The sequence below is a fragment of the Phyllobates terribilis genome, unplaced genomic scaffold (genome assembly GCF_046119375.1).
Source record: "Phyllobates terribilis strain yellow unplaced genomic scaffold, ASM4611937v1 Scaffold_8__6_contigs__length_399053987, whole genome shotgun sequence".
Classification (NCBI taxonomy): Eukaryota; Metazoa; Chordata; class Amphibia; order Anura; family Dendrobatidae; genus Phyllobates; species Phyllobates terribilis.
This window is the reverse complement of record NW_027362768.1, coordinates 253,298,330-253,322,930: the sequence shown is the minus strand read 5'-3', so window position 1 is coordinate 253,322,930 and position 24,601 is coordinate 253,298,330. Positions and strand designations below refer to the sequence as shown.

At 45.4% G+C, this 24,601-nt stretch overlaps 1 protein-coding gene across 1 annotated transcript in view; it reads right to left on the bottom strand.

Annotated features, from left to right (window-relative positions):
- GUCY2C (guanylate cyclase 2C) overlaps window positions 1–24,601 on the bottom strand; it is a 552,042-nt gene that overhangs the window by 1,981 nt on the left and 525,460 nt on the right. The window contains exon 26 of the mRNA XM_073644175.1: window positions 24,396–24,472. Within this exon, the coding sequence (XP_073500276.1) occupies window positions 24,396–24,472 (77 nt within the window). The remainder of the gene's footprint in view (window positions 1–24,395; window positions 24,473–24,601) is intronic.

Below are 24,601 nucleotides of genomic sequence, written 5' to 3'. Positions count from 1 at the left end.
TGTGTTATCACTTGTGTATAGATGTATTACCTTTCATTGTAACCCTGCCTCTGCAAATAAGAAAAGTCCTGTAAACTATTCCTGAAAGAACAGGAATATTTAAGGGAACCTGACCTGATAAAATGCTGTTAACCTGCAGATATTGGGTTAATATACAGGTTATAGCAATATGAACCTGCCAGGCACCTGAACTTAGAGCCCCTCTGCTGAGAGGAAATGAATTTAATTCATCTCTTAATTAAGTGTTCGGAATTCAGTTAGGGGGGGTGGCACCGGCGAGGTGTTGTCAGTCAGTGCCAGAGGTATGGTTACCGCCACTGATCTCTATACACAGAGCGGTGACTGAACCTACACAGGCACTGCCTCTATGACTGAATGCCCAATGATGCAGGAGGAATAAAGTTCATTTCCTCCCGACAGCGGGGCTTTAAGTGCCGGCACCTGACAGGTTCAGAACACTATTAACCTGCAGATTAACCTCATATCTGCAGGGTAATAGCGTTTTTACACGTGACAGGTTCCCTTTAAAGTTTAAAAAAGCCCCAGTGGCGAGTGTGAAAATTGCAAGTTTACAAAATGTTTTTTTTTTTTGTCTTTTTTTAATAAAGATTATGATATGAAAGAAAAAACATTGCTAACATTTTTTATAAAAATACATGTAACAAAAGCATGATTTAAAGGGTTTTCTCACTACAAGGACAATCACTTTTCAATTGAAATATTGCCCACGTAGAATAAAAACACCTTATATTTTTAAGGAAAACATACAAGAAATTTTACCAGGACGGGTGCAACGGGAGGAAAGCAAGGAGCATGTTCCTTTTGTTCATAAAGCAACAAGCAAGAAAAGAAACAGACTTTAGTTCAGGCAAAGAAAGTGTCCTCAGCAGGTCTCGGTTTAATCCACCCTGTCGGCACACAGGCTGCGTAGTGTCCAGTATCCTGGCTCGGTCAGGAGCCAACCACACACAGGAGGCCTTCTCCCTCCAAACACAGAGCATGTGGCAAACAACAGCCTCCATTTTATAGGCTGTTATCCACACCCATTGGTGAGGTTTGTGGGTTGTAGGACCCACCCATCTCTCCTAGCAACCCGTACCCAGGCTCCCAGCTGCACCAATTAATCCTCTTAGTGCATGCATGCATGCACTAGAGAAAATTCATCGGGTTACATCACAGAGACCAGCCATCTCTGAGATACATACCTCCCATCGACTACACGACCATTAGCCACCTTACATACCTCCTCCACTGCCTAAAGTCGTGGGGCTTGGCACCTTCTACTACTTGACAGGGGATTCTCGAGAGGGCATCAGCATTACCATGTAGCTTCCTTCCTCTATGTTCTACATGGAAATTGAAATCCTGTAGGGCTAAAAACCAGGGGGTTTCGTTTCCCTCATCCATCTGAGTGGGGCATGGTCAGATACCAATCTAAATTTTCACCCAAGCAGATAGTACCGCAACGTGTCCACCACCCACTTTATGGCCAAGCACCCCTTCTCTATGACCGCATAATTTTTATCGCAGGAGGATAGCTTCCTACTCAGGTAGAGGACAGGGTGCTCCTCCCAAATCGACATCTGAGGCATCTGTCTGGAGTATAAACACTTTCTTGAAGTCGGGCAACCAGGACCGGTGGCCTACACAAAACCACTTTCATCTCTTAAAAGGCCGTTTCCGCCTCTGCAGTCCACTTGGCCATGGCTGATTTTGTCCCCTTAAGAAGGTCAGTCAGGGGTGTGGCCATCATGGCGAAGTTTGGGATGAACCTTCTGTAGTATCCCACGATCCCCAGGAAGGCTCTAACCTGTTTTTTTGACAGCGGTCTCGGCCAGGTTTGGATTGCCTCCACTTTACTGATTTGGGGTTTGATCTCGCCTCAACCAACCACATAACCCAGGTATTTGGCTTCTTCTTTCCCCATGGCACATTTCTTTGGGTTTATTGAAAACCCCGCCTTCCTGAGAGCATCAAACACCGCCTGGACCTTTTCCAGATGACTCTCCCAGTCCGGGCTGAAGATAGCAATATCATCCAGGTATGTCGTGGAGTAATGCTTATGGGGTGCAAGAATTCGATCCATAGCTCTCTGGAAGGTTGCAGGGGCAGTCCAAACGGCATCCGGACATACTGGAAGCATCCATCCGGCGTAGAAAACAGTCTTCTCCTCGGCTCCCTGAGCCATGGGGATCTGCCAATATCCCTTCATCAAATCCAAGGTGGTTATGTACCTTGCTGGCCCAAGCCTCTCGATCAGCATATCAATGCGTGGCATGGGATATGCGTCGAATTTGTAGACTTCATTCAACTTCCGATAGTCATTGCAAAATCTCCACTCACCATTTGGGACCAAGATGATCGGGCTCGACCAACCGCTCTTGGATTCTTCCATGACACCGAGTTTCAGCATACGAGCCACCTCTTTGGAAATCAACTCTCGTCGGGCCTCAGGTATTTCAATAATGGGCAATGGCATGAGGGGACTTCGAAAGTGAGAGGTGGGGGCAGTCAACTGATGGGTAGGGCAAGACCTGCAAAACTTTAATATTTCCCAGTGACACCCAGGCCAATAGAACCTCTGCATGATTCGTACCTGCATTTTTTCCACCCCCCAAGATATGTGAATGGGCCATGTCCAACACCTTCCGTTTATAGGTCCCCGGCACCAATAACTGTTCCACCAGCTCCTCCCTTACTTTCGTGACCCGGTACAACAAATCCCCACTTATAAATAGGGAAACCTTGTGTCAGCCCCCGGCTCCTGTGCAACCCCATTTATGTCGGTGACATTAATGAAGGCTTCCTTCAGAGTTAAGTCCCTATGTTGGGCAGACCAAAAATTCTCACTGGTCACCCCTAACTCTGGAATGTCCGGTTCAGGGGACACTACCTCCTTATCCCCCACAAGAATACAAAAGGGAAACCCGTCTGACTTTGGTGATACCTCTTCAGGGTTACCTGGCTTCTCAACCATGCCAGTGAACCCTGAACCCTTCCCCGACAGATCCCAAAATAAACAAAAGTCCCGACTATAATGATAGGGTGCAACAAGTCCTGAACGACACCAACCTCGTGAAACTCGGTACCATGGGCTGTTTCAATGTCCACTCTGGCCATCGGATAGTCCTTAGCATCGCCATGAATGCACCATACGCCGACTTTTTTTCCCGGGATCAGTAGGAGGGGAATGGTGGCCCTCAAAAGGGTCACCAGAGTCTAGCAGTGCCGTTACCTGCCATCCATTCACCTTCACAGGACATGCTTGTGGCCTCTCGCTGGGTGGACAGTTCACACTGCAGGCCGGATATGCATAATATGAACTACGGCGTCCTATGCTGCAGTCCATCGGCTCGGAGGTCAGGGGACAACGGGCGGCTATATGGCCTGGGCCGTGGCACCTCCAGCAAACAATATCACTCGTAGGGACCTTGGGCACCACCTCCCCCGCCCCTTTGGACCTTGGACGCCCCACCACCTTTTGGGCTTCCACCCCCTGCTGGGACCCCCAGTATGGAGTGGGCTACCTTCCCAAAGAACCTTCAACCCCCTGGTATCTCTCGACCAGTCCGATCAGTTCATCCGCATTCCGGGGGTCACCCTGGATAACCCAAGTCTGTATGGTCCTTGGTAGGGAGTGCACAAACCGGTCCATTACCACCTGCTCTACCATCTGCGCAGGCATAGAGGACTCGGGCTGTAGCCACTTCTGGACCAGGTGCAACAGGTCAAACATTTGGGAGTGAGGTGGTTTGTCCCGGTGATATGCCCAGCGGTGAACAAGCTGCGCCCTGATAGTCATTTTCACCCCCAAGCGTGCGAGGATCTCAGATTTTAACTTGCTATACTCATTGGAGTCCTGCAAAGTTAAGTCATAGTACGCCTTCAGAGGCTCTCCTGTCAAGTATGGCGCTAGTACCTCTGCCCACTGCTCTGGTGGAAGTTTCTCCCTTTCGGCGACCCTTTCAAACATGGTCAGGAAGGCCTCAACATCATTCCCTGGGGTCATTTTCTGCAAAGCGCATCTTACCGCCTTCCGGACGTGGGTGTCATCAGCCGGACTTGGGGTTGGGGCGCTCGTCCTGCCCTGGATGGCAGTTGCCAGAAGCAGCATCTGGTGCCGTTGTTCCTGCTGGTGCTGCTGGATCTGCTGTAACAACAGCCTGTTGGTCTCCTGCTGCTGCTGCGACTGGACCAAGTGTTTAAGCAGGGTCTCTATTTTGTCTGGCGATGATTGCTGGCTTGCGAAAGTCCATCCTGTAGTAGTCACACATCTCTACTGGTAATGCTGCCCGCACGTCTAACATCAATTGTAGGGGTTTTACTTACTTGGGTGCGACTGGAGGAAAACAAGGAGCATGTTCCTTTAAGAGTCCATGTCGGTTTATTGCTTCATAAACCAACAAGCAAGAAAAGAAAGCAAACAGCCTTTAGTTCAGGCAAACAAAGTAAAGTGTCCTCAGCAGGTCTCTGCTTTATCCACCCTGTGGGCAAACAGGCTGCATAATGTCCAGTATCTTGGTCTGGAGCCTTCTCCCTCCAAACACAGAGAGCATGTGGCAAACAACAGCCTCCATTTTATAGGCTGTTATCCACACCCATTGGTGAGGTTTGTGGGTTGCAGGACCCGCCCATCTCGCCTAGTAACCAGTACCCTGGCTCCCAGCTGCACCAATTAATCCTCTTAGTGTATGCGTGCACTAGAGAAAATACACCGGGTTACATCACAGAGACCAGCCATCTCTGATATACATACTTCCCATCGACTACATGACCATTAGCCACCTTACAATACAAACATGTTAAAAACAGAAAACGGTAAACATAGGAAAAAATGAATAAAATAGGTGCAAGGACTAGGAAAAACGCATGCGATGTTAGTAATGATATGCAACTTCATTTCTTAGATTTAAGCCTTGAGGAAAGCAAGTACCCAAATTAAAAATTCAAAAAGTTTCTCTAGTTAATAGGCGTCTCCTCATGTCTCCATCACGGACAGGTTTATTGACCCTTTCAAGACGGTATATTTGCATTGATGAAATTATGGTGCACAGAAGTAAAACATTTAGCTGCAGAGGAGATATGACGATCCCCACCATCAACATTGATGATGTCATTAAGATTTTCTGAGAAGCGAACTTTAAGTTTCCGAGAACTACAACAAATATATAATTTCTCACATAATACAATATATAGCATAAATTACGTTTTCAGAATTACAATTAATAAACTGTTTGATGTTGTATTTTTGGCTGTTATTATAGTTAGAAAAAGTGGTACACTGAAGTACATGTTTGCATATTTTACAGCGTTGAGCTCTGTACCTAAAAGAGCCTTTATAAGTAAGCCATGTTTTTTGTGAAGAGTAGGCCCGGATTGGCAATCTGCCAAAGCGGGGATTTTTCCAGTGGGCTGCCAGCCCTTTAAAACTTTTAAATGAAACCGCTGTGTGCCCACGCCCCACGCTGTCTCTCTTGCACGCGCTCGTCACGCTGACAAGGGCTGTTGCATGCACTTACACACGCTGACAAGGGCCGCCTGTGCGCGCATGCCCTGACAAGGCCACACAGCGTCCGCGGCGGCCCTTGTCACCACATGCGCGCCACCGCAGCCTTGTCAGAGCATGCAGGTGCACGCGGCGTCTCTTGTTAGTGCGACGAGCGTGTGCAAGAGAGACAGCGCAGGGCGCGGGCACACAGGGACTTCATTTAAAAAAAATTTTGTTCAACTCACCTCCGGTGAGTCACCGGTACCAGCGGCAGCGAACTGGGATCAGCTCCTGCTCCTCCACATGTCAGATGCTGCAGCTGCAGCTCCATCATCCATCTCTCCTCCGGGTCCTCCCCCTCCCATCTCAGTTACCTGGGTAAGTCCCAAGATAGAACATATAGAACAATAGACAGTTTTACCTGTATAATGTATGTATATACCATATATAGGTGATACTACTACTGGTGTATATACTTTATGTAGGTGATACTACAATTATACACAGCAGTCTATATATTACAGCAACTGCTGTGCATAATTGCAGTATAACCTATATAATGTATGTACAGCAGCAGTGGTATCACCTATATATTGTATCTGCTGTAATTTTAAATGAAGCCCCTGTGTGCCCGCGTTGTCTCTCTTGCACGCGCTGACAAGGGCCGCCTGTGCGCGCATGCCCTGACAAGGCAGCACAGCGTCCGCGGTGGCCCTTGTCAACACATGCGCACCACCGATGCCTTGTCAGAACGTGCAAGTGCATGCGGCGGCCCTTGCCTGCACGTGCAAGAGAGACAGCGCAGGCACACAGGAGCTTCATTTAAAATTAGAGCAGACAAAATGCAGAAACTGCTGTGTATAATTGTAGTATAACCTATATAATGTATACACAACACTAGCAGTATCACCTAGATATTGTATATACAGCAGTCTGTATACATTATATAGGTGATACAGCAATTATACACAGCAGTCTATATATATTACAGCAACTGCTGTATATAATTGCAGTATAACCTATATAATGTATACAGACTGCTATATATACAATATATAGGTGATACTGCTACTGCTGTGTATACATTATATAGGTTATACTGCAATTAGGAAAAAAATAGGCTGCGCGGTACTCGCTGTTAATGTGGGTGCCCAGATAGGATTTCACTCCAATAATATACTGCAATTATACAGTCATGGCCAAAAGTTTTGAGAATGACACCAAAATTATATTTTCACATGATCGGCTGGCCTCTGGTTTTTATTAGTGTTTGTCTGATGTTTATATCACATACAGAAATATAATTGCAATCATATTATGAGTACCAATAGGTTATATTGACAGTTAGAATGAGTTAATGCAGCAAGTCAATATTTGCAGTGTTGCCCCTTCTTCTTCAAGACCTCTGTAATTCTCCCTGGCATGCTCTCAATCAACTTTTGGACCAAATCCTGACTGATAGCAGTCCATTCTTACATAATCAATGCTTGCATTTTGCCAGAATTTGTTGGTTTTTGTTTGTCCACCCGTCTCTTGATGATTGACCACAAGTTCTCAATGGGATTAAGGGATTAAGATCTGGGGAGTTTCCAGGCCATGGACCCAAAATCTCTATGTTTTGTTCCATGAGCCATTTAGTTATCACCTTTGCTTTATGGCAAGGTGCTCCATCATGCTGGAAAAGGCATTGTTGGGCGCCAAACTGCTCTTGGACGGTTGGGAGAAGTTGCTCTTGGAAGACATTCTGGTACCATTCTTTATTCATGGCTATGTTTTAGGCAAGACTGTGAGTGAGCCGATTCCCTTGGCTGAGAAGCCACCCCACACATGAATGGTTTCAGGATGCTTTACAGTTGGCATGAGACAAGACTGGTGGTAGCGCTCACCTCTTCTTCTCCGAATAAGCTGTTTTCCAGATGTCCCAAACAATCGAAAAGGGGATTCATCAGAGAAAATGACTTTGCCCCAGTCCTCAGCAGTTCACTCCCTGTACCTTTTGCAGAAAATCAGTCGGTCCCTGATGCTTTTTCTGGAGAGAAGTGGCTTCTTTGCTGCCCTCCTTGAAACCAGCCCTTGGTCAAAGAGTCTCCGCCTCACAGTGCGTGCAGAAGCACTCACACCAGCCTGCTGCCATTCCTGAGCAAGCTCGGCACTGCTGGTAGTCCGATCCCGCAGCTGAAACAGTTTTAAGATACGGTCCTGGCGCTTGCTGGTCTTTCTTGGGCGCCCTGGAGCCTTTTTGACAACAATGGAAGCTCTCTCCTTGAAGTTCTTGATGATGCGATAGATTGTTCACTGAGGTGCAATCTTTGTAGCTGCGATACTCTTCCCTGTTAGGCCATTTTTGTGCAGTGCAATGATGGCTGCCCATGTTTCTTTAGAGATAACCATGGTTAACTGAAGAGAAACAATGATACCAAGAACCAGCCTTCTTTTAAAGTGTCCAGTGATGTCATTCCTACTTAATCATGACTGATTGATCGCCAGCCCTGTCCTCATCAACACCCACACCTGTGTCAATGGATCAATCACTAAAACGATGTTAGCTGCTCCTTTTAAGGCAGGACTGCAATGATGTTGAAATGTGTTTTGGGGGTTAAAGTTAATTTTCTGGGCAAATATTGACTTTGCAAGTACAGTAATTGCTGTTAAGCTGATCACTCTTTGACATTCAGGAGTATATGCAAATTGCCATTACAAAAAATGAAGCAGTAAACTTTGGAAAAATTACTATTTGTCTCATTCTCAATACTTTTGGCCATGACTGTACACAGCAGTTGCTGTAATATATACAGACTGCTGTGTATGATTGCAGCATCACCTACATAACATATACACAACAGTCACTTATCACCTACATAATGTACAGTACAGACCAAAAGTTTGGACACGCCTTAAAGATTTTCTGTATTTTCATAACTATGAAAATTGTACATTCACACTGAAGGCATCAAAACTATGAATTAACACATGTGGAATTATATACTTAACAAAAAAGTGTGAAACAACTGAAAATATGTCTTATATTCCAGGTTCTTAAAAGTAGCCACCTTTTGCTTTGATGACTGCTTTGCACACTCTTGGCATTCTCTTGATGAGCTTCAAGAGGTAGTCACCGGAAATGGTTTTCACTTCACAGGTGTGCCCTGTCAGGTTTAATAAGTGGGATTTCTAGCCTTATAAATGGGGTTGGGACCATCAGTTGTGTTGTGCAGAAGTCTGGTGGATACACAACTGATAGTCCTACTGAATAGACTGTTAGAATTTGTATTATGGCAAGAAAAAAGCAGCTAAGTAAAGAAAAACGAGTGGCCATCATTACTTTAAGAAATGAAGGTCAGTCAGTCCGAAAAATTGGCCAAACTTTGAAAGTGTCCCCAAGTGCAGTTGCAAAAACCATCAAGCGCTACAAAGAAACTGGCTCACATGAGGACCGCCCCAGGAAAGGCAGACCAAGAGTCACCTCTGCTTCTGAGGATAAGTTTATCCAAGTCATCAGCCTCAGAAATCACAGGTTAACAGCAGCTCAGATTAGAGACCAGGTCAAAGCCACACAGAGTTCTAGCAGCAGACACATCTCTAGAACAACTGTTAAGAGGAGACTTTGTGCAGCAGGCCTTCATGGTAAAATAGCTGTTAGGAAACCACTGCTAAGGACAGGCAACAAGCAGAAGAGACTTGTTTGGGCTAAAGAACACATGGAATGGACATTAGACCAGTGGAAATCTGTGCTTTGGTCTGATGAGTCCAAATTTGAGATCTTTGGTTCCAACCACCGTGTCTTTGTGCGACGCAGAAAAGGTGAACGGATGGACTCTACATGCCTGGTTCCCACCGTGAAGCATGGAGGAGGAGATGTGATGGTGTGGGGGTGCTTTGCTGGGGACACTGTTGGGGATTTATTCAAAATTGAAGGCATACTGAACCAGCATGGCTACCACAGCATCTTGCAGTGGCATGCTATTCCATCCGGTTTGCGTTTAGTTGGACCATCATTTATTTTTCAACAGGAGAATGACCCCAAACACACCTCCAGGCTGTGTAAGGGCTATTTGACCAAGAAGGAGAGTGATGGGGTGCTACGCCACATGACCTGGCCTCCACAGTCACCAGACCTGAACCCAATCAAGATGGTTTGGGGTGAGCTGGACCGCAGAGTGAAGGCAAAAGGGCCAACAAGTGCTAAGCATCTCTGGGAACTCCTTCAAGATTGTTGGAACACCATTTCTGGTGACTACTAGTGTTGAGCGAGCACTAAAATGCTCGGGTGCTCGAAGCTCGGGCCGAGCTCGCCGTGATACTCAGGTGCTCGACCCAAGCAATGAGCCCAATGTTAGTCTATGGGAGACCCGAGCATTTTTGCGGCGGCACCCCCGGCAGTCTTTTAAAAGCCTAACAAGTGCCAAAAACGATAGTGACAGTGCTCAAATGACATGGGGCAGCATGGGGATCGCCCCAGGAAGCATTTCTGACCCCCAGGTCACTGCTGTCAACAACGTGGTCAGAGGTATTAAGCCACTTTTAAGGGCTCACAATAAAACGTTCAAAAACGAAACTGAAACTGCTTTCCTGTGAAATATGTTAAGGAAGTTCCTTTCCAGGGTAAAGACTTGTGTATAAGGTAAAATAAATAACCCAAAAAAAAATACTCCTCCACACCTTGAGCTATGTTCACAAGTAGCATTTTTTATGCGTTTTTGCACTTTTGTATTGCTTTCAACCGTGACAAATGCATTCAACGGGAAATGTCATTTTAACATTTTGCAACCTTATCTGGCCATGTGCTGTGTGACACATGCATACAGTGCTGAAAAGACATGGGAACAGCATGGGGAAGACCCCTGGAAGCATCTCTGACACCCAGGTCACTGCCTAAAAGTGTGCCCATCAGAAGTCATCCTTGCCGCATCAGAAGATGCAGACTTGCAACTATCCCCATGCAAGTTCTTGTCCCAGGGCACTGTTCAATTGTACCTCCCCCATTCCTTGCAATGCAAGCGCAAATATGCAGCCAACCACCCACCCACCCCCAGGCTGCAATACCATACTGCTTGCTTGCACTTGAAATTGGGCCTTTTAGGCATGTGGAGGCGGAATCTGGCCACCACGTCATGGCTGTGTTGGCAGCCTGGAATCCATACTCAGTCCCCAGCCGCCCGGCGGCCGGGTGTCCACACTCGGTCCCCAGCCGCCAGGGGGCGGCAGGGAGTCCATACTCGGTCCCCAGCCGCCCCGTGGCCGGGTGTCCACACGCGGTCCCCAGCCGCCTGGGGGCAGCCGGGTGTCCATAAACGGTCCCCAGCCGCCCCTATTTCTCCTTGGAACATCCCCCCCACACACTTTTCTTAGCCCAGCCAGCTTTAGGGCAGCATTGGACGAGCCCACCAGACAACCATACTCCTCCGGTGGGCCCTGGCTTCTCCATCAGGGGAGTTGAGAGTGCCAAGGTGAGGAGCATGATGATGATGATACAAGTTAACATCTGCTTTGTTTTCTTGGAATGCAAGCGCATGTATATAGGTAGCGGCTAGGCCTGAGGTGGTCAGCATTTTGGCGCATATCCTACCTCCTCCGAGGATGGCTGGATGTTTTCCTGCTACTATCCCAGTTCTATGACTCCCGTTAAAACAAAGCTTCAGGTGATAAATGATGGATGAGGTAGTGGCAAAGGAGAAAGAGCAGGAGGAACAGGGACCATTCACATCAATATCAGGCCAGTCAACCACATATGTCTTGTAGGATATGTTTCTGTAACAAAATGAGCGGTTCGGCTACAGAGTTATAGGGCATACAGTGAGTGCAATGCCTACCAAAAATTTTGAGGCACTCCAATGCCCTTTGGAAATGACATGGAGGTCAGAGGGCCTTAACTAAAGCGTTTTTTCCATTTATAGCAACTGGGTCTCCTGTACACTGTTGGCCTAAGCAGTGAATGAAAGGCTTTCCAAAAATTATGAGGAACTGCAATGCCCCTTGAAACAGACGTGGATTACAGCGTACTAAAAACCTTCTACCCATTATTGGGGAGTGGGTCTCCCTTAGTTTTCGCCTTTTCATTGAAAAGGAAAAGCTGACTAAAATTAGGAGGAAATGCAATGCCCGTTGGAAGAGTTGTGGAGGTTAGAGGTAATTAAAAACAACATTTCAATGCCCCTTGGAAGAGCTGTGGAGTTCAGAGTGGTTTAAGAAGATGCTTTTAATGCCCCTCAGAAGAGACATGGAGGTCACAGTAGCTTAACAAGACTGTTTTAATGCCCCTCGGAAAAGACGTGGAGGTCCCAGTAGCTTAACAAGACGGTTTGAATGCCCCTTGAAAGAGACGTGGAGATCCCAGTAGCTTAACAAGACGGTTTTAATGCCCCTCGGAAAAGTGGTGGAGGTCACAGTAGCTTAACAAGACGCTTTTAATGCCCCTCGGAAAAGTGGTGGAGGTCACAGTAGCTTAACAAGACGCTTTTAATGCCCCTCAGAAGAGACATGGAGGTCCCAGTAGCTTAACAAGACGATTTTAATGCCCCTCAGAAGAGACGTGGAGGTCCCAGTAGCTTAACAAGACACTTTTAATACCCCTCGGAAAAGTGGTGGAGGTCACAGTAGCTTAACAAGACGCTTTTAATGCCCCTCAGAAGAGACGTGGAGGTCCCAGTAGCTTAACAAGACGGTTTTAATGCCCCTCGGAAAAGTGGTGGAGGTCCCAGTAGCTTAACAAGATGGTTTGAATGCCCCTTGGAAGAGACGTGGAGGTCCCAGTAGCTTAATAAGACGGTTTTAATGCCCCTCGGAAAAGTGGTGGAGGTCCCAGTAGCTTAACAAGACGCTTTTAATACCCCTCAGAAGAGACGTGGAGATCCCAGTAGCTTAACAAGACGCTTTTAATGCCCCTCAGAAGAGACGTGGAGGTCCCAGTAGCTTAACAAGACGCTTTTAATGCCCCTCGGAAAAGTGGTGGAGGTCACAGTAGCTTAACAAGACGCTTTTAATGCCCTTAGAAGAGACGTGGAGGTCCCAGTAGCTTAACAAGACACTTTTAAAGCCCCTCAGAAGAGACGTGGAGGTCCCAGTAGCTTAACAAGACGCTTTTAATGCCCCTCAGAAGAGATGTGGAGGTCCCAGTAGCTTAACAAGATGCTTTTAATGCCCCTCAGAAGAGACGTGGAGGTCCCAGTAGCTTAACAAGACGCTTTTAATGCCCCTCAGAAGAGACGTGGAGGTCCCAGTAGCTTAACAAGACGCTTTTAATGCCACTCGGAAAAGTGGTGGAGGTCGCAGTAGCTTAACAAGACGCTTTTAATGCCCCTTACAAGAGTCATACAGTACAGCATCTTAAAAACATTATTCCCATTATTGAGGAGTGTGTCTCCCATAGTATTTGCTTATGCCTTCCAAGCAAAAGCTGCCAAAAATTAGGATGGAGGAACTTGCAATGCCCCTTACAAGAGCCATACAGTACAGCATCTTAAAAATATTATTCCCATTATTGGGGAGTGGGTCTCCCACAGTCTTTGCTTATGCCTTCCAAGCAAAAGCTGACAAAAATAAGGACGGAGGAACTTTCAATAATGGCAACATGGACCACGGTCACCCTGGTGGTATAATGGTGGTGGAGGCTGAGGATAAGGAGAAGAACATAAAACAGCCGAAATGAGGAAGCGTATACCCATGTGTGGGTGTGAAGCGGTGCATGTGAATACACCTCCCGAAAAAACACAGTGGATTTGACTTTATGGTACTTTGCTGTCATTTTTTGGTGATGAGAAGTCTGGCCCAATCCAGCCCTTGTTCATTTTGATAAGGGTCAGCTTGTCAGCATTGTCAGTTGACAGGCGCGTGCGCTTATCAGTTATAATTCCCCCAGCTGCACTAAAAACACGCTCCGATAACACGCTAGCGGCAGGGCAGGCCAGGACCTCCAAGGCGTACAGAGCGAGTTCATTCCAAGTGTCCAGCTTGGATACCCAATAATTAAAAGGCACAGAGGAATCACGGAGGACACTGGTACGGTCGGCAAGGTACTCCCTCACCATCTTTTGAAACTTTCCACTCCTTGTGAGAGTACCCCGCGCCTCAGGGCCTGTAAGCTTGGCGGGTCTCAGAAAACTGTCCCAGAACGTTGACAGTGTTCCCCTGCCTCTGCTGGATTGGAGTTGCCTCTCTCTCGCTTGTACGCCTTGGTTGGTCAATGAACTGTGACCTCTGCCGCTAGCGTGTTCAGATGGGAACTTTTTTTTAACAGTTCTGCAACAAGGGCCTTCTGGTACTGCCCCATTTTTGTAGACCTCTCCACCTCAGGAATAAGAGAGTGAAAGTTCTCCTTGTAGCGGGGGTCTAAAAGTGTCACCAACCAGTAATGACTGTCACTCAACATTTTGACAACGTGAGGGTCACGGTTAAGGCAGCGTAACATAAAGTCAGCCATCTCCTCCTCCTCCTCCTCCACCCTGTCCTCAGGCCACCCACGCTGAACCGACGGTATGGCAGTTGTACAGGTACTACCGTCTACAGTGCATGATACAAGCTCCTGTTCTTCCTCCTCCTCCTCCTCTTCCTCATTGTCCCCCAATGCACATTGGGATGAGATGAGGCTGGGCTGTGTGTAATCAACCGCTACGGCTTCTTGATCCATCTCATCATACTCTGGCTGCAATGCCTCCTCTTTAAATTCTCTGCAGAGACCATTGCAAAAGACAGACAAGTGGAATGCTGATGCTAATGATGGCGTCATCGCCACTCACCATCTGGGTGGACTCCTCAAAGTTTGTCAAGATGGTACAGATGTCAGACATCCAGGTCCACTCCTGAGGTCTTATGTGTGGAGTCTGACCTGAATATCGACGGCCTTGTTGCAGCTGGTACTCCACAACACAACTGCTCTCTTCTGCTCACAAATCCTTTGCAACATGTGGAGGGTAAAGTTCCAACATGTGGGGACATCACACACCAGTCGGTGTGACGGAAGCTGCAAACGCTGCTGCAACACAGCAAGGGCGGCGGAAGCTGTAGCCGACTTGCGAAAATGAGCTGACAGGCGGCGTACTTTGACGAGCAGATCTGGCAACTCGGGGTACGATTTAAGAAACCGCTGAACCACGAGGTTAAGCACATGAGCCAGGCATGGTACGTGTGTGATCTCGCCTCAGAGCCGCCACCAGGTTACGGCCATTGTCACACACGACCATGCCTGGATGTAGGTTCAGCTGTCTCAGCCACAGATCTGCCTGCTCTTTCACAGCTGTCCACAACTCACAAGCAGTGTGAGGTTTCTCACCTAAGCTTAGGAGTTTCAGCACAGCCTATTGCCGCTTGGCGGAGGCAGTACTGCAGTGCTTCCAGCTTGTAACTGATGTGGTGATATCTGAGATGGAGGCTGAACATGAGGAGGCGGAGGAGGATGATGCGCAGGAGCTGTACACTGTGGGGGCAACTCTGACTGACATAGGGCCCGCAATCCTCGGTGTGGGGAGGATGTGTCCCGGCTTCCACTATGTTTACCCAGTGTGCCTTCAGGGAGATGTACCATCCCTGGCCACAAGCACTTGTCCACGTGTCCGTTGTCAGGTGGACTCTCCCAGTAACTGCGTTGTTGAGGGCACGGCAGATGTTTTGGGACATTTGCTTGTGTAATGCGGGGATGGCACACCGGGCAAAATAGTGTCGGCTGGGGATCGAGTACCGAGGGACGGCCACCGCCATAAGGTTGCGGAAGTATTCCGTCTCCACCAGCCTAAAAGGCAGCATTTCCAACGCAAGCAGTCGTGAAATGTGCAAATTTAGGACTGTGGCCTGTGAGGCGTTAGCTGCGAATTTCCGCTTTCGTTCAAAGGTCTGGGATATGGACAATTGAACGCTGCGGTGGGACGTGGACGTGGACGTTGATGCTGTTTCTTGAGAAACTGCCATAACAAGTGAAGACTGAGAGGAGGGGGCATCTTTGCATGCAGTATGGACAGGAGATTGCCTTGCACACACAACAGGGGGTTCTATTGCACGCACAACAGTGGAAGAAGCAGTGGTGACACCCGCTGACACTGGTCGTGGACCCTGGGGTTCGCCCCACAAAGTCGGGTGCTTTGCTGCCATGTGCCTGATCATGCTGGTGGTGGTCAGGCTGGTAGTTTTGTCACCCCTGCTGATGTTGGCATGGCAGGTGGTACAAATGGCCTTTTTGGGGTTATCAGCAGAGTCTTTAAAAAAATTCCAGACTCTGGAAGACCTACCGGTTGTACTGGCAACGTCCCTTGTGTTGGTGTTACGGGGAAAGGTTGCCCGCCTTCTGTGTGCGGCCACCACACTGCTTCTTCCTGCCTGTTTGGGTACTCTGCCTCCCTCCCCCTGTGTGCTGCTGGCCTCACTCTGCATGTCCTCCTGACCCGTTGGGTCAGTTACTAGATTAGAACCGTGGAAGAGGAAAACCACAGTTCTATTTCTCTGGCCTACACCCGACTCTTTTAAACAATCTGAACAATCAGGGAGAAAATATTGCTGTTTTTCTTTACGGAAAAAATACCAAAAGCTGAATAATAGAGATTTCTTACCGTGGAACAGCAAAACCACAGTTATAATTTACTGGTGTATGTATACCAGACTTTTTTAAATATATATATTTGCGGCTGAACAGTGAGCTACACACTCAAACTGTTTTTTTTTTAGATACAAATGGCTCAAAAGTGGATAATACAGAGGTTTGAACCGTGGAACTGCAAAACCACACTTGTATTTCTCGGGCCTACACCAGACTATTTTCAACAGATATATTTGTGTCTGAAAAATCAGGGAGACACTATTATTATTTTTTTTTTTGGCAAAAAATGCCAAGAGCAGGATAATGGAGATTTTTTACCGTGGAATAGCAAAACCACAGTTATAATTTACTGGTGTATACCAGACTTTTTTAAATATATATATTTGCGGCTGAACAGTGAGCGACACACTCAAACTGTTTTTTTTAGATACAAATGGCCCGTGGAACTGCAAAACCACACTTCTATTTCTCTGGCCTACACACCAGACTATTTTCAACAGATATATTTGTGTCTGAAAAATCAGAGACACACTTTTTTTTTTTTGGGGGGGGGGGGTTGACACCAAAAGGTTAATAAGACGGGTATTTGTACAGTGTGAAGGAGGAAAAAAAAAGGATTTTTCCTGGCCCCCGAGACCTGGAGCTAAGTCCAGCAATTTCAGCAACAGGAGCACACAGGACTGTAATGCAGCGTTTGCTGGTATAACCACTGCGTCTGCCGGTCTGATATCTGGGATGGATATTAGTCCTGAGAAGGACTGTTTGTTTGATCTGGCAGCCTTTACAGACCCTACACTAACTATTTCGCAGGGTATATCTCTCCCTAAATCAGCAGCGCTGTCCCTACACTGTCTGATCCGGAGCGACTGTATCCAAGATGGCGGCGCCCGGTTTTAAATACTCGGGGTGACGCTGTGCGGCCAGCCAATCACTGTAATGCCCACAAACAACATGGCTGCGGCATTACAGTGACTGGCTGGCAATCCCTGCATGTTCATTGGCTCTGTAAAGAGAGCCAAACATGCAGGGCGGAGACCCGAGCTCCCGCCCGAGTAACTCGGAAAGGCTCGGTGCTCGCCGAACATCCCGAGTAGCGTGATGCTCGGGCGAGTACCGAGCAGTGTCGAGCATGCTCGCTCAACACTAGTGACTACCTCTTGAAGCTCATCAAGAGAATGCCAAGAGTGTGCAAAGCAGTCATCAAAGCAAAAGGTGGCTACTTTGAAGAACCAAGAATATAAGACATATTTTCAGTTATTTCACACTTTTTTGTTAAGTATATAATTTCACATGTGTTAATTCATAGTTTTGATGCCTTCAGTGTGAATGTACAATTTTCATAGTCATGAAAATACAGAAAAATCTTTAAATGAGAAGGTGTGTCCAAACTTTTGGTCTGTACTGTATATACACCAGTCTATATACATTATATAGCTGATACTGCTGTATATATATTATATAAGTGATACTGCGACTATACACAGCTGTGTACGTCGTATATACCTCTCCTGTCTTGTATACATGGTGTAAATCTCAGTATCTGCTCTAATTATGAATGTGTGTGTGTGTGTATATATATTCATAAGCAGCACTTCGATTAATTGTGGAAAAAGTGGAGGACTCTTTATTAGCCCTTGTGGCAACGCTTCAGATCCATGACAGAACATTTCTCTGTTATGGAACCGAAACATGGCTACAAGGGCTAATAAAGAAGAGTCCTCCACTTTTCTCTTATTTAATGGGTGTGCTGCTTTTATTTTTTTTATAAATCCCTTTGTTTTAAGGGTGTGTGCCCTGAAAGCATTTCACCCACTGTTTAAGATTTGGTGGTGCTCAGTTATGACACATATCAGGGCTGACGTCACCACCCGGCGCACCCGGGCAAGTGCCGGAGCCCTGGACAAATGGGAGGTCCACTAGCCGTCGGGGACTCAGCACGCTGTGGGGCTCATGAGTCGTGCACCCCCCCTCCCAATGCGTCATACCTTCAACTGTTTCAGCATCCTGGATACCAATACAGTTGAAAACAAAGATGGGTGGGAGAGTCGTCCCCTGACGCTCCCTCTCCCATCATTCCCCCTCTGTGTCTGAGCTCTGTGAATTCTCAGCGCAGCAGGCACAATGTTTTTCACTACAGCACCCTCTGTGCCGAGCAGTGCAGAGGGTCAGATGATGCTGAGGAGACTGAAGCAGCGGGGAATGGGGTGAGGTGAGTATTTGATTTTTTTTTATGTATGGAGCAATATATGGGGCCCATTATACTGTATGGAGCAATATAAGGGGCCCATTATACTGCATGGAGCAATATGTGGGGCCCATTATACTGTATAGAGAAATATATGGGGCCATTATACTGTATAGAGTAATGTATGGGGACCATTATACTGTATAGAGTAATGTATGGGGCCCATTATTCTGTATTGAGCTCTATGTGGGTCTATTATTCTGTATGAAGGACTGTGTGGTGCCCATAATCCAGTATGGAGAACTATGTGGTGCCCATTATTCTGTATGGAGGACTATGTGGGGCCCATTATTCTGTATGGAGGACTATGTGGGGCCCATTATTCTGTGTGGAAGACTATGTGGTGCCCATAATCCTGTATGGAGGACTATGTGGTGCCCATTATTCTGTATGGAGGACTATGTGGGGCCATTATACTGTATGGAGGACTATGTGGTGCCCATAATACTGTACGGAGGACTATGTGGTGCTCATAATACTGTATGGAGGATTATGTGGCCTTGTACTATACCTATATTTCTTATCTGTGCATCATATATAAGTATCTATTATTTTCATCCAGAAAAGAGGGACAATTTTCTTCTCACTTGTCATCCGTGTGCAGTCAGTTTTCTTTTTTTCTCAGCAGTTAGTAATCTTTTACACGACCATTTACAGTTTCCTATGTTACAGAATTGTAAAGTATCCGTACATATTTGATGCTATACTGTGGCATCCGATTTTTTTTTCGTACTCCTATACTTGAATGGGTGAGTATCATCCAATTTCAGAGTCAAATCGCAGCATGATACGATTTTTTTTTTCACACCGAATCAGTATGAGAAAAAAATGTTTCTCTGCGCGGTCTCATTGCAGAACATCGGTCAGTGTGCGATCTGATAAAACATTGGATAACACACGCCTGATTTATATGCTTGTTTGCACGAGCCCTTTGCGGCATTGGACTTCTGGATTGTCATTATTGGTTTATTAATTTCTACATATAAAAATAAATCATGAAAAACCTGTTTAAGTGGGCTATCCCAAGTTTGGAACTTATCCCCTATCTCCGACGATCCTGAGAAACGCAGCTCTGAAGAGCAACATGTAAGTGGAGCTGTGGTTGATCATAAGTACTGCGGCACCATTCACATGTGGCTCTTCAAATAACTCCTTTAAGAGAATGTTGAGGGGCACGACAACGTAAAAGCAAAATTCACTGATTGGGGCGTGGAGGTGTTATAGTATGTGTTTTGTTGGGTTTCTGTGGCACGGCTGCTTTTTTGTCCCAGTCCGGCCCTGGTGAAGAGTGACAGCTGAGGAAATTTGGTTAGAGAATATTGCCTAATGATGCATTTTTTGCTATCACTCCACAGCCTGGTTGTAAAATTGAAGTGAGAATATCGTCTTCCAGTAGTAAAGGTACCATAAGTATTTACATATAATGTGTCTAATGCTGGAAAATTATGGGCTGTACTGGATAGAAAGTACATGTTGGTCAAATTTTTATTAGTATGAAATCTATTGTAATCAATGAGTTGAAGTTGATCTTTGTTTTGAACTACCGTATATTGTGTGCTTTGTTTAACATCCAAGTTGGATATCCACAATTTTTAAGTCTATCATTTAATTAATTTGTTTTTTGAATATAGTCAAAGGGGTCACTGCAATTTGATTTTGTTAGAATATATTCGCTAACAGAAACTTCTTTAGCAACATGTTTAGGATTACTACTTTTGTCATGAATGATGTTATTGCCAGCCAATGGTTTACGAAACATAAATGCAGAAATAAAATTTCCTAAAGAACCTGTCAACTTTAAAACTAAAACGGAAATGTCTGAACAGTGACAATCAATAGTGAAACACAAGTTGAAATCATTGGAATTAATATAATCACCAAAAAGTGGTATGGCAGACACATCGCCACACCAGATGAGGAGTATATCGTCGATGCATCTGCCATACCACATGATGGATGTAAGAAAAGGATTATGCGGAGAATAAAGAAATAATTCTTCCCAGTATGCCATCACCAAATTTGCTAAGGAGAGTGAAAACTTCGCTCCCATAGAAACTCCTCTATGCTGTAAATAGAAAGAACCATCATATAGAAAAAAATTGTGCATCATAAGTGTAATTACCGTACTATATTTGTCCAGATGAAAAATCAAAGCTTCAATTGCCATATGTTGTGAAATCGAAGAGTATTAGGAGATCCCATCACAGCTTATGTCTTGATTCCACCCCCCACTGTGTCTGGGATGCAGTTACTGACAGCTCAGCCATCCAATCTTATACAGGGGCGTGCTGGAACTGTCAGTACTGTGATTGACAACTCGACCATCCAATCTGGTACAGGGGCGTGCAACAGCTGTCAGTGTGGTAATTGACAGCCCGGCTGTCCAATCTGAGATGGGGAGGCACTGGCTATCTTCAGGTTTTCATTATCCTAGTTGAATGCCTGGCTACTTAACTGAGCTGTTTCCCCCAGATCTCTGCCAGACGTACATTCAGCTAGTGTGTGGTTTGTTCTCTGTGCCTTGAGTTCTGTTTATTGATCTTCTGTTGCCTGACCTTGGACCTTGTTCTGACCATCATTCTGTTTAACCCCTTCTGCTCTGATCTGCTTTCCTCCTGGTATTCTGATCAAGGGAACGTTACCTGACTACGCCTTTGCCTCTTCCCTCTGTTTATGACGTACCCTCCTGGCTTTTACTTCGGACTCCTTGACTATCCCATCTAACGGCCTGGCCGTGAAAAGTGACTCAGCGTCATATTATCCACATGTATTTCTCAAACCATCTCGTTTTGGAAAGTTGGTCAAGAATGTCGCTAGTGTCTCTGTTGTATCCAGGGGATCTTTGTGCTAGAGGTTGAAGCAGGGAGTCAAGCCACTTGCTTAAATGTTCATTTGCAGAACCTATCCCAGTGATGCTTGGGCTCATAGGAGGGGGATTAATCCCCTTAGGGGCTTTTGGGAGAGTATGTAGTATGGGAATTGCCTCTTCAGAAAGGAAGAGGACATTTCTCCTTGCAGAGAGTGACATGTTAAGCATGTCATGGTGATTAGACTTTAAAGCCGCAATGCTTCTCTGGGAAATATGCAAATTGTCTTTTCAGAGAGGAAGAGGACTAGAACTCTAATGCCATCTACAGAAAGTAGCAATCCTAAAAGTCAATATTGACCTTTAACGAGCCTTATCACATGACTAAGGCTATAAGCCAGAACCAGAAACTCAATTTGCAGACAGTGTGTTTCGGGGTACTTCCCCTCGTCAGTGAAAAGTGTGAGTTCTGGTTTGGTTGGATGAGAGGCGTCAGACCGGTATCTAAGGGGTAACACTTCTCCTTGTGGAGAGTGACATGTGACATGTGTAGTGTGGGAATAACAGGAAATTTAACAATAAGCTACTCCATTTGTTTTTTGGTCAGGGAAAAACCCTCATTAATTAACTTAAACAAAATTTCAGATAAGTCAGGTACTCGCTTTCCTCAAGGCTTCAATCTGAGAAATGAAATTGCATATCATTACTAACACTGCATGCGTTTCTCCTAGTCCTTGCATTTATTTGACTTAGTTTTTCCCTATGTTTCCCGTTTTCTGTTTTTAACATGTTTGTATATATATGTCACATTTTCATCATGTGTTTCATTCTTAATTTGCCCGCCTGCGTATTTAAGGCAGGCTTGTGCTCATTTTGAACAAGCTTTGACAAAAAACGTTTGCATAAATTTGAAACGCATTGCTTTGCAAATACAGTGTATACGGAAAGTATTCAGACCCCTTTATATTTGTTGCATCATTCCCAAGAAGACTCATGGCTGTACTAGCTCAAAAGGGTGCTTCTACTCAATACAGAGCAAAAGGGTCTGAATACTTATGACCATTTGATATTTCAGTTTTTCTTTTTTAATAAATTTGCAAAAATGTCTACATTTCTGTTTTTTTTTCAGTCAAGATGGGGTGCAGAGTGTACTTTAATGAGAAAAAAAAATAAACTTTTTAGAATTTACCAAATGGCTGCAATGAAACTAAGAGTGAAAAATTTAAAGGGGTCTGAATACTTTCCGCTCCCACTGTATCTACTTTGAATCCAGGTTTTCATTTTTTCATGGAATAAAGTTACAAGAAATTTTACCAGGAGCTGGAAATATTTTTTCATGTTTTCCCCATTCACAACACGAGAGTTCGGATAGTTATTTCCATGCAGACTGGACTATTTCAATTGGTGAGCTGGCAATCTTTTTTCTATTTGTTATTACCTGATATTCTTCCCTGGTGCCGGCGCCATTCCGGTGACAATGGCGCTGGGTCTTCCGGGGTTTGCATGACGTTAGCATGCAGTAGCATATCACTAGAATACAGTGGGGAAAAAAAAGTATTTAGTCAGCCACCAATTGTGTAAGTTCTCCCACTTAAAAAGATGAGAGAGGCCTGTAATTGACATCATAGGTAGACCTCAACTATGAGAGACAACATGAGAAAATAAATCCTGAAAATCACATTGTCTGATTTGGAAAGAAATTTTTTTCAAATTTTGGTGGAAAATAAGTATTTGGTCAATTACAAAAGTTCATCTCAATACTTTGTTATATATCCTTTGTTGGCAATGACAGAGGTCAAACGTTTTCTGTAAGTCTTCACAAGGTTGGCACACATTGTTGCTGTTATGTTAGCTCATTCCTCCATGCAGATCTCCTCTAGAGCAGTGATGTTTTGGGGCTGTCGCTGGGCAACACAGACTTTCAATTCCCTCCAAAGGTTTTCTATAGGGTTTAGAACTGGAGACTGGCTAGGCCACTCCAGCACCTTGAAATGCTTCTTACGAAGCCACTCCTTCGTTGCCCTGGCAGCGTGCTTTTGATCATTGTCATGCTGAAAGACCCAGCCATGTTTCATCTTCAATGTCCTTGCTGATGGAAGGAGGTTTGCACTCAAAATCTCACGATACATGGCCCCATTCATTCTTTCATGTACATGAAGAATTGTGTTTCTACCAAACAGTTCTACTTTGGTTTCATCTGACCATATGACATTCTCCCAATACTCTTCTGGATCATCCAAATGCTCTCTAGCAAACTTCAGACAGGCCCTGACATGTAATGGCTTAAGCAGGGAGATACGTCTGGCACTGCAGGATCTGAGTCCCTGGCGGCGTAATGTGTTACTGATGGTAGCCTGTGTAACGTTGGTCCCAGCTCGCTGCAGGTCATTCACTAGGTCCCCCGTGTGGTTCTGGGATTTCTGTTCACCGTTCTTGAGATCATTTTGACCCCACGGGGTGAGTTCTTGTGTGGAGCCCCAGATCGAGGGAGATTATCAGTGGTATTGTATGTCTTCCATTTTCTAATTATTGCTCCCACAGTTGATTTCTTCACACCAAGCTGCTGGCCTATTGCAGATTCAGTCTTCCCAGCCTGGTACTGGGCTACAATTTTGTTTCTGGTGTCCTTTGACGGCTCTTTGGTCTTCACCATAGTGGAGTTTGGAGTTTGACTGTTTGAGGTTGCGGACAGGTGTCTTTTATACTGATAACAAGTCCAAACAGGTGCCAGTACTACAGGTAATGAGTGGAGGACAGAGGAGCCTCTAAAAGGAGAAGTTACAGGTCTGTGAGAGACAGAAATCTTGCTTGTTTGTAATTGACCAAATAATTATTTTCCACCAAAATTTGAAAAAAGAATTCTTTCCAAATCAGACAATGTGATTTTCTGGATCTGTTTTCTCATTTTGTCTCTCATAGTTGAGGTCTACCTATGATGTCAATTACAGGACTCTCTCATCTTTTTAAGTGGGAGAACTTGCACAATTGGTGGCTGACTAAATACTTTTTTTCCCCACTGTATGCCATCACTTTCCAGTCTCTGGGGGGGTCCAGCCTCTGTGACCCCTACAAACGCTGGAAACGAAGGGGTGGCAGCACGGATATAGTGCTATGGCTTATCACTGTTTTTTTTTTTACTGAACAGGTTCCTGGCCACCAGATTTGGAAAGACGCTGGTCACAAGTCCCGCTGTGGAGGGAATATAGAGGTCATACGCACACAGATTACACAGTGATGGCTTATCCTAACAACATACAATTACTGCATCAGATGGAAATAACCCTTTTATGTTTCATTCTGGCTAGGTAAAAAAAAACTTTTTCAGAGATAAACTTACACAGAAGGAGGTACAGGAAGGTTGTACTGCTGGTCCTGTTCTCCTTTAAGCCAATATGTAGTTTCTGTACCCTTTCCCTAATACAAGTGAAAAAATAGTATAATTATAATGAAAATTTTACAGTTTATTCCAACAGTTTTTTTGATGTTTTATGCGGTTTTACTGTGTGGTAGCTTGTTGCATTAATTGTTATATATGTTGTTAAT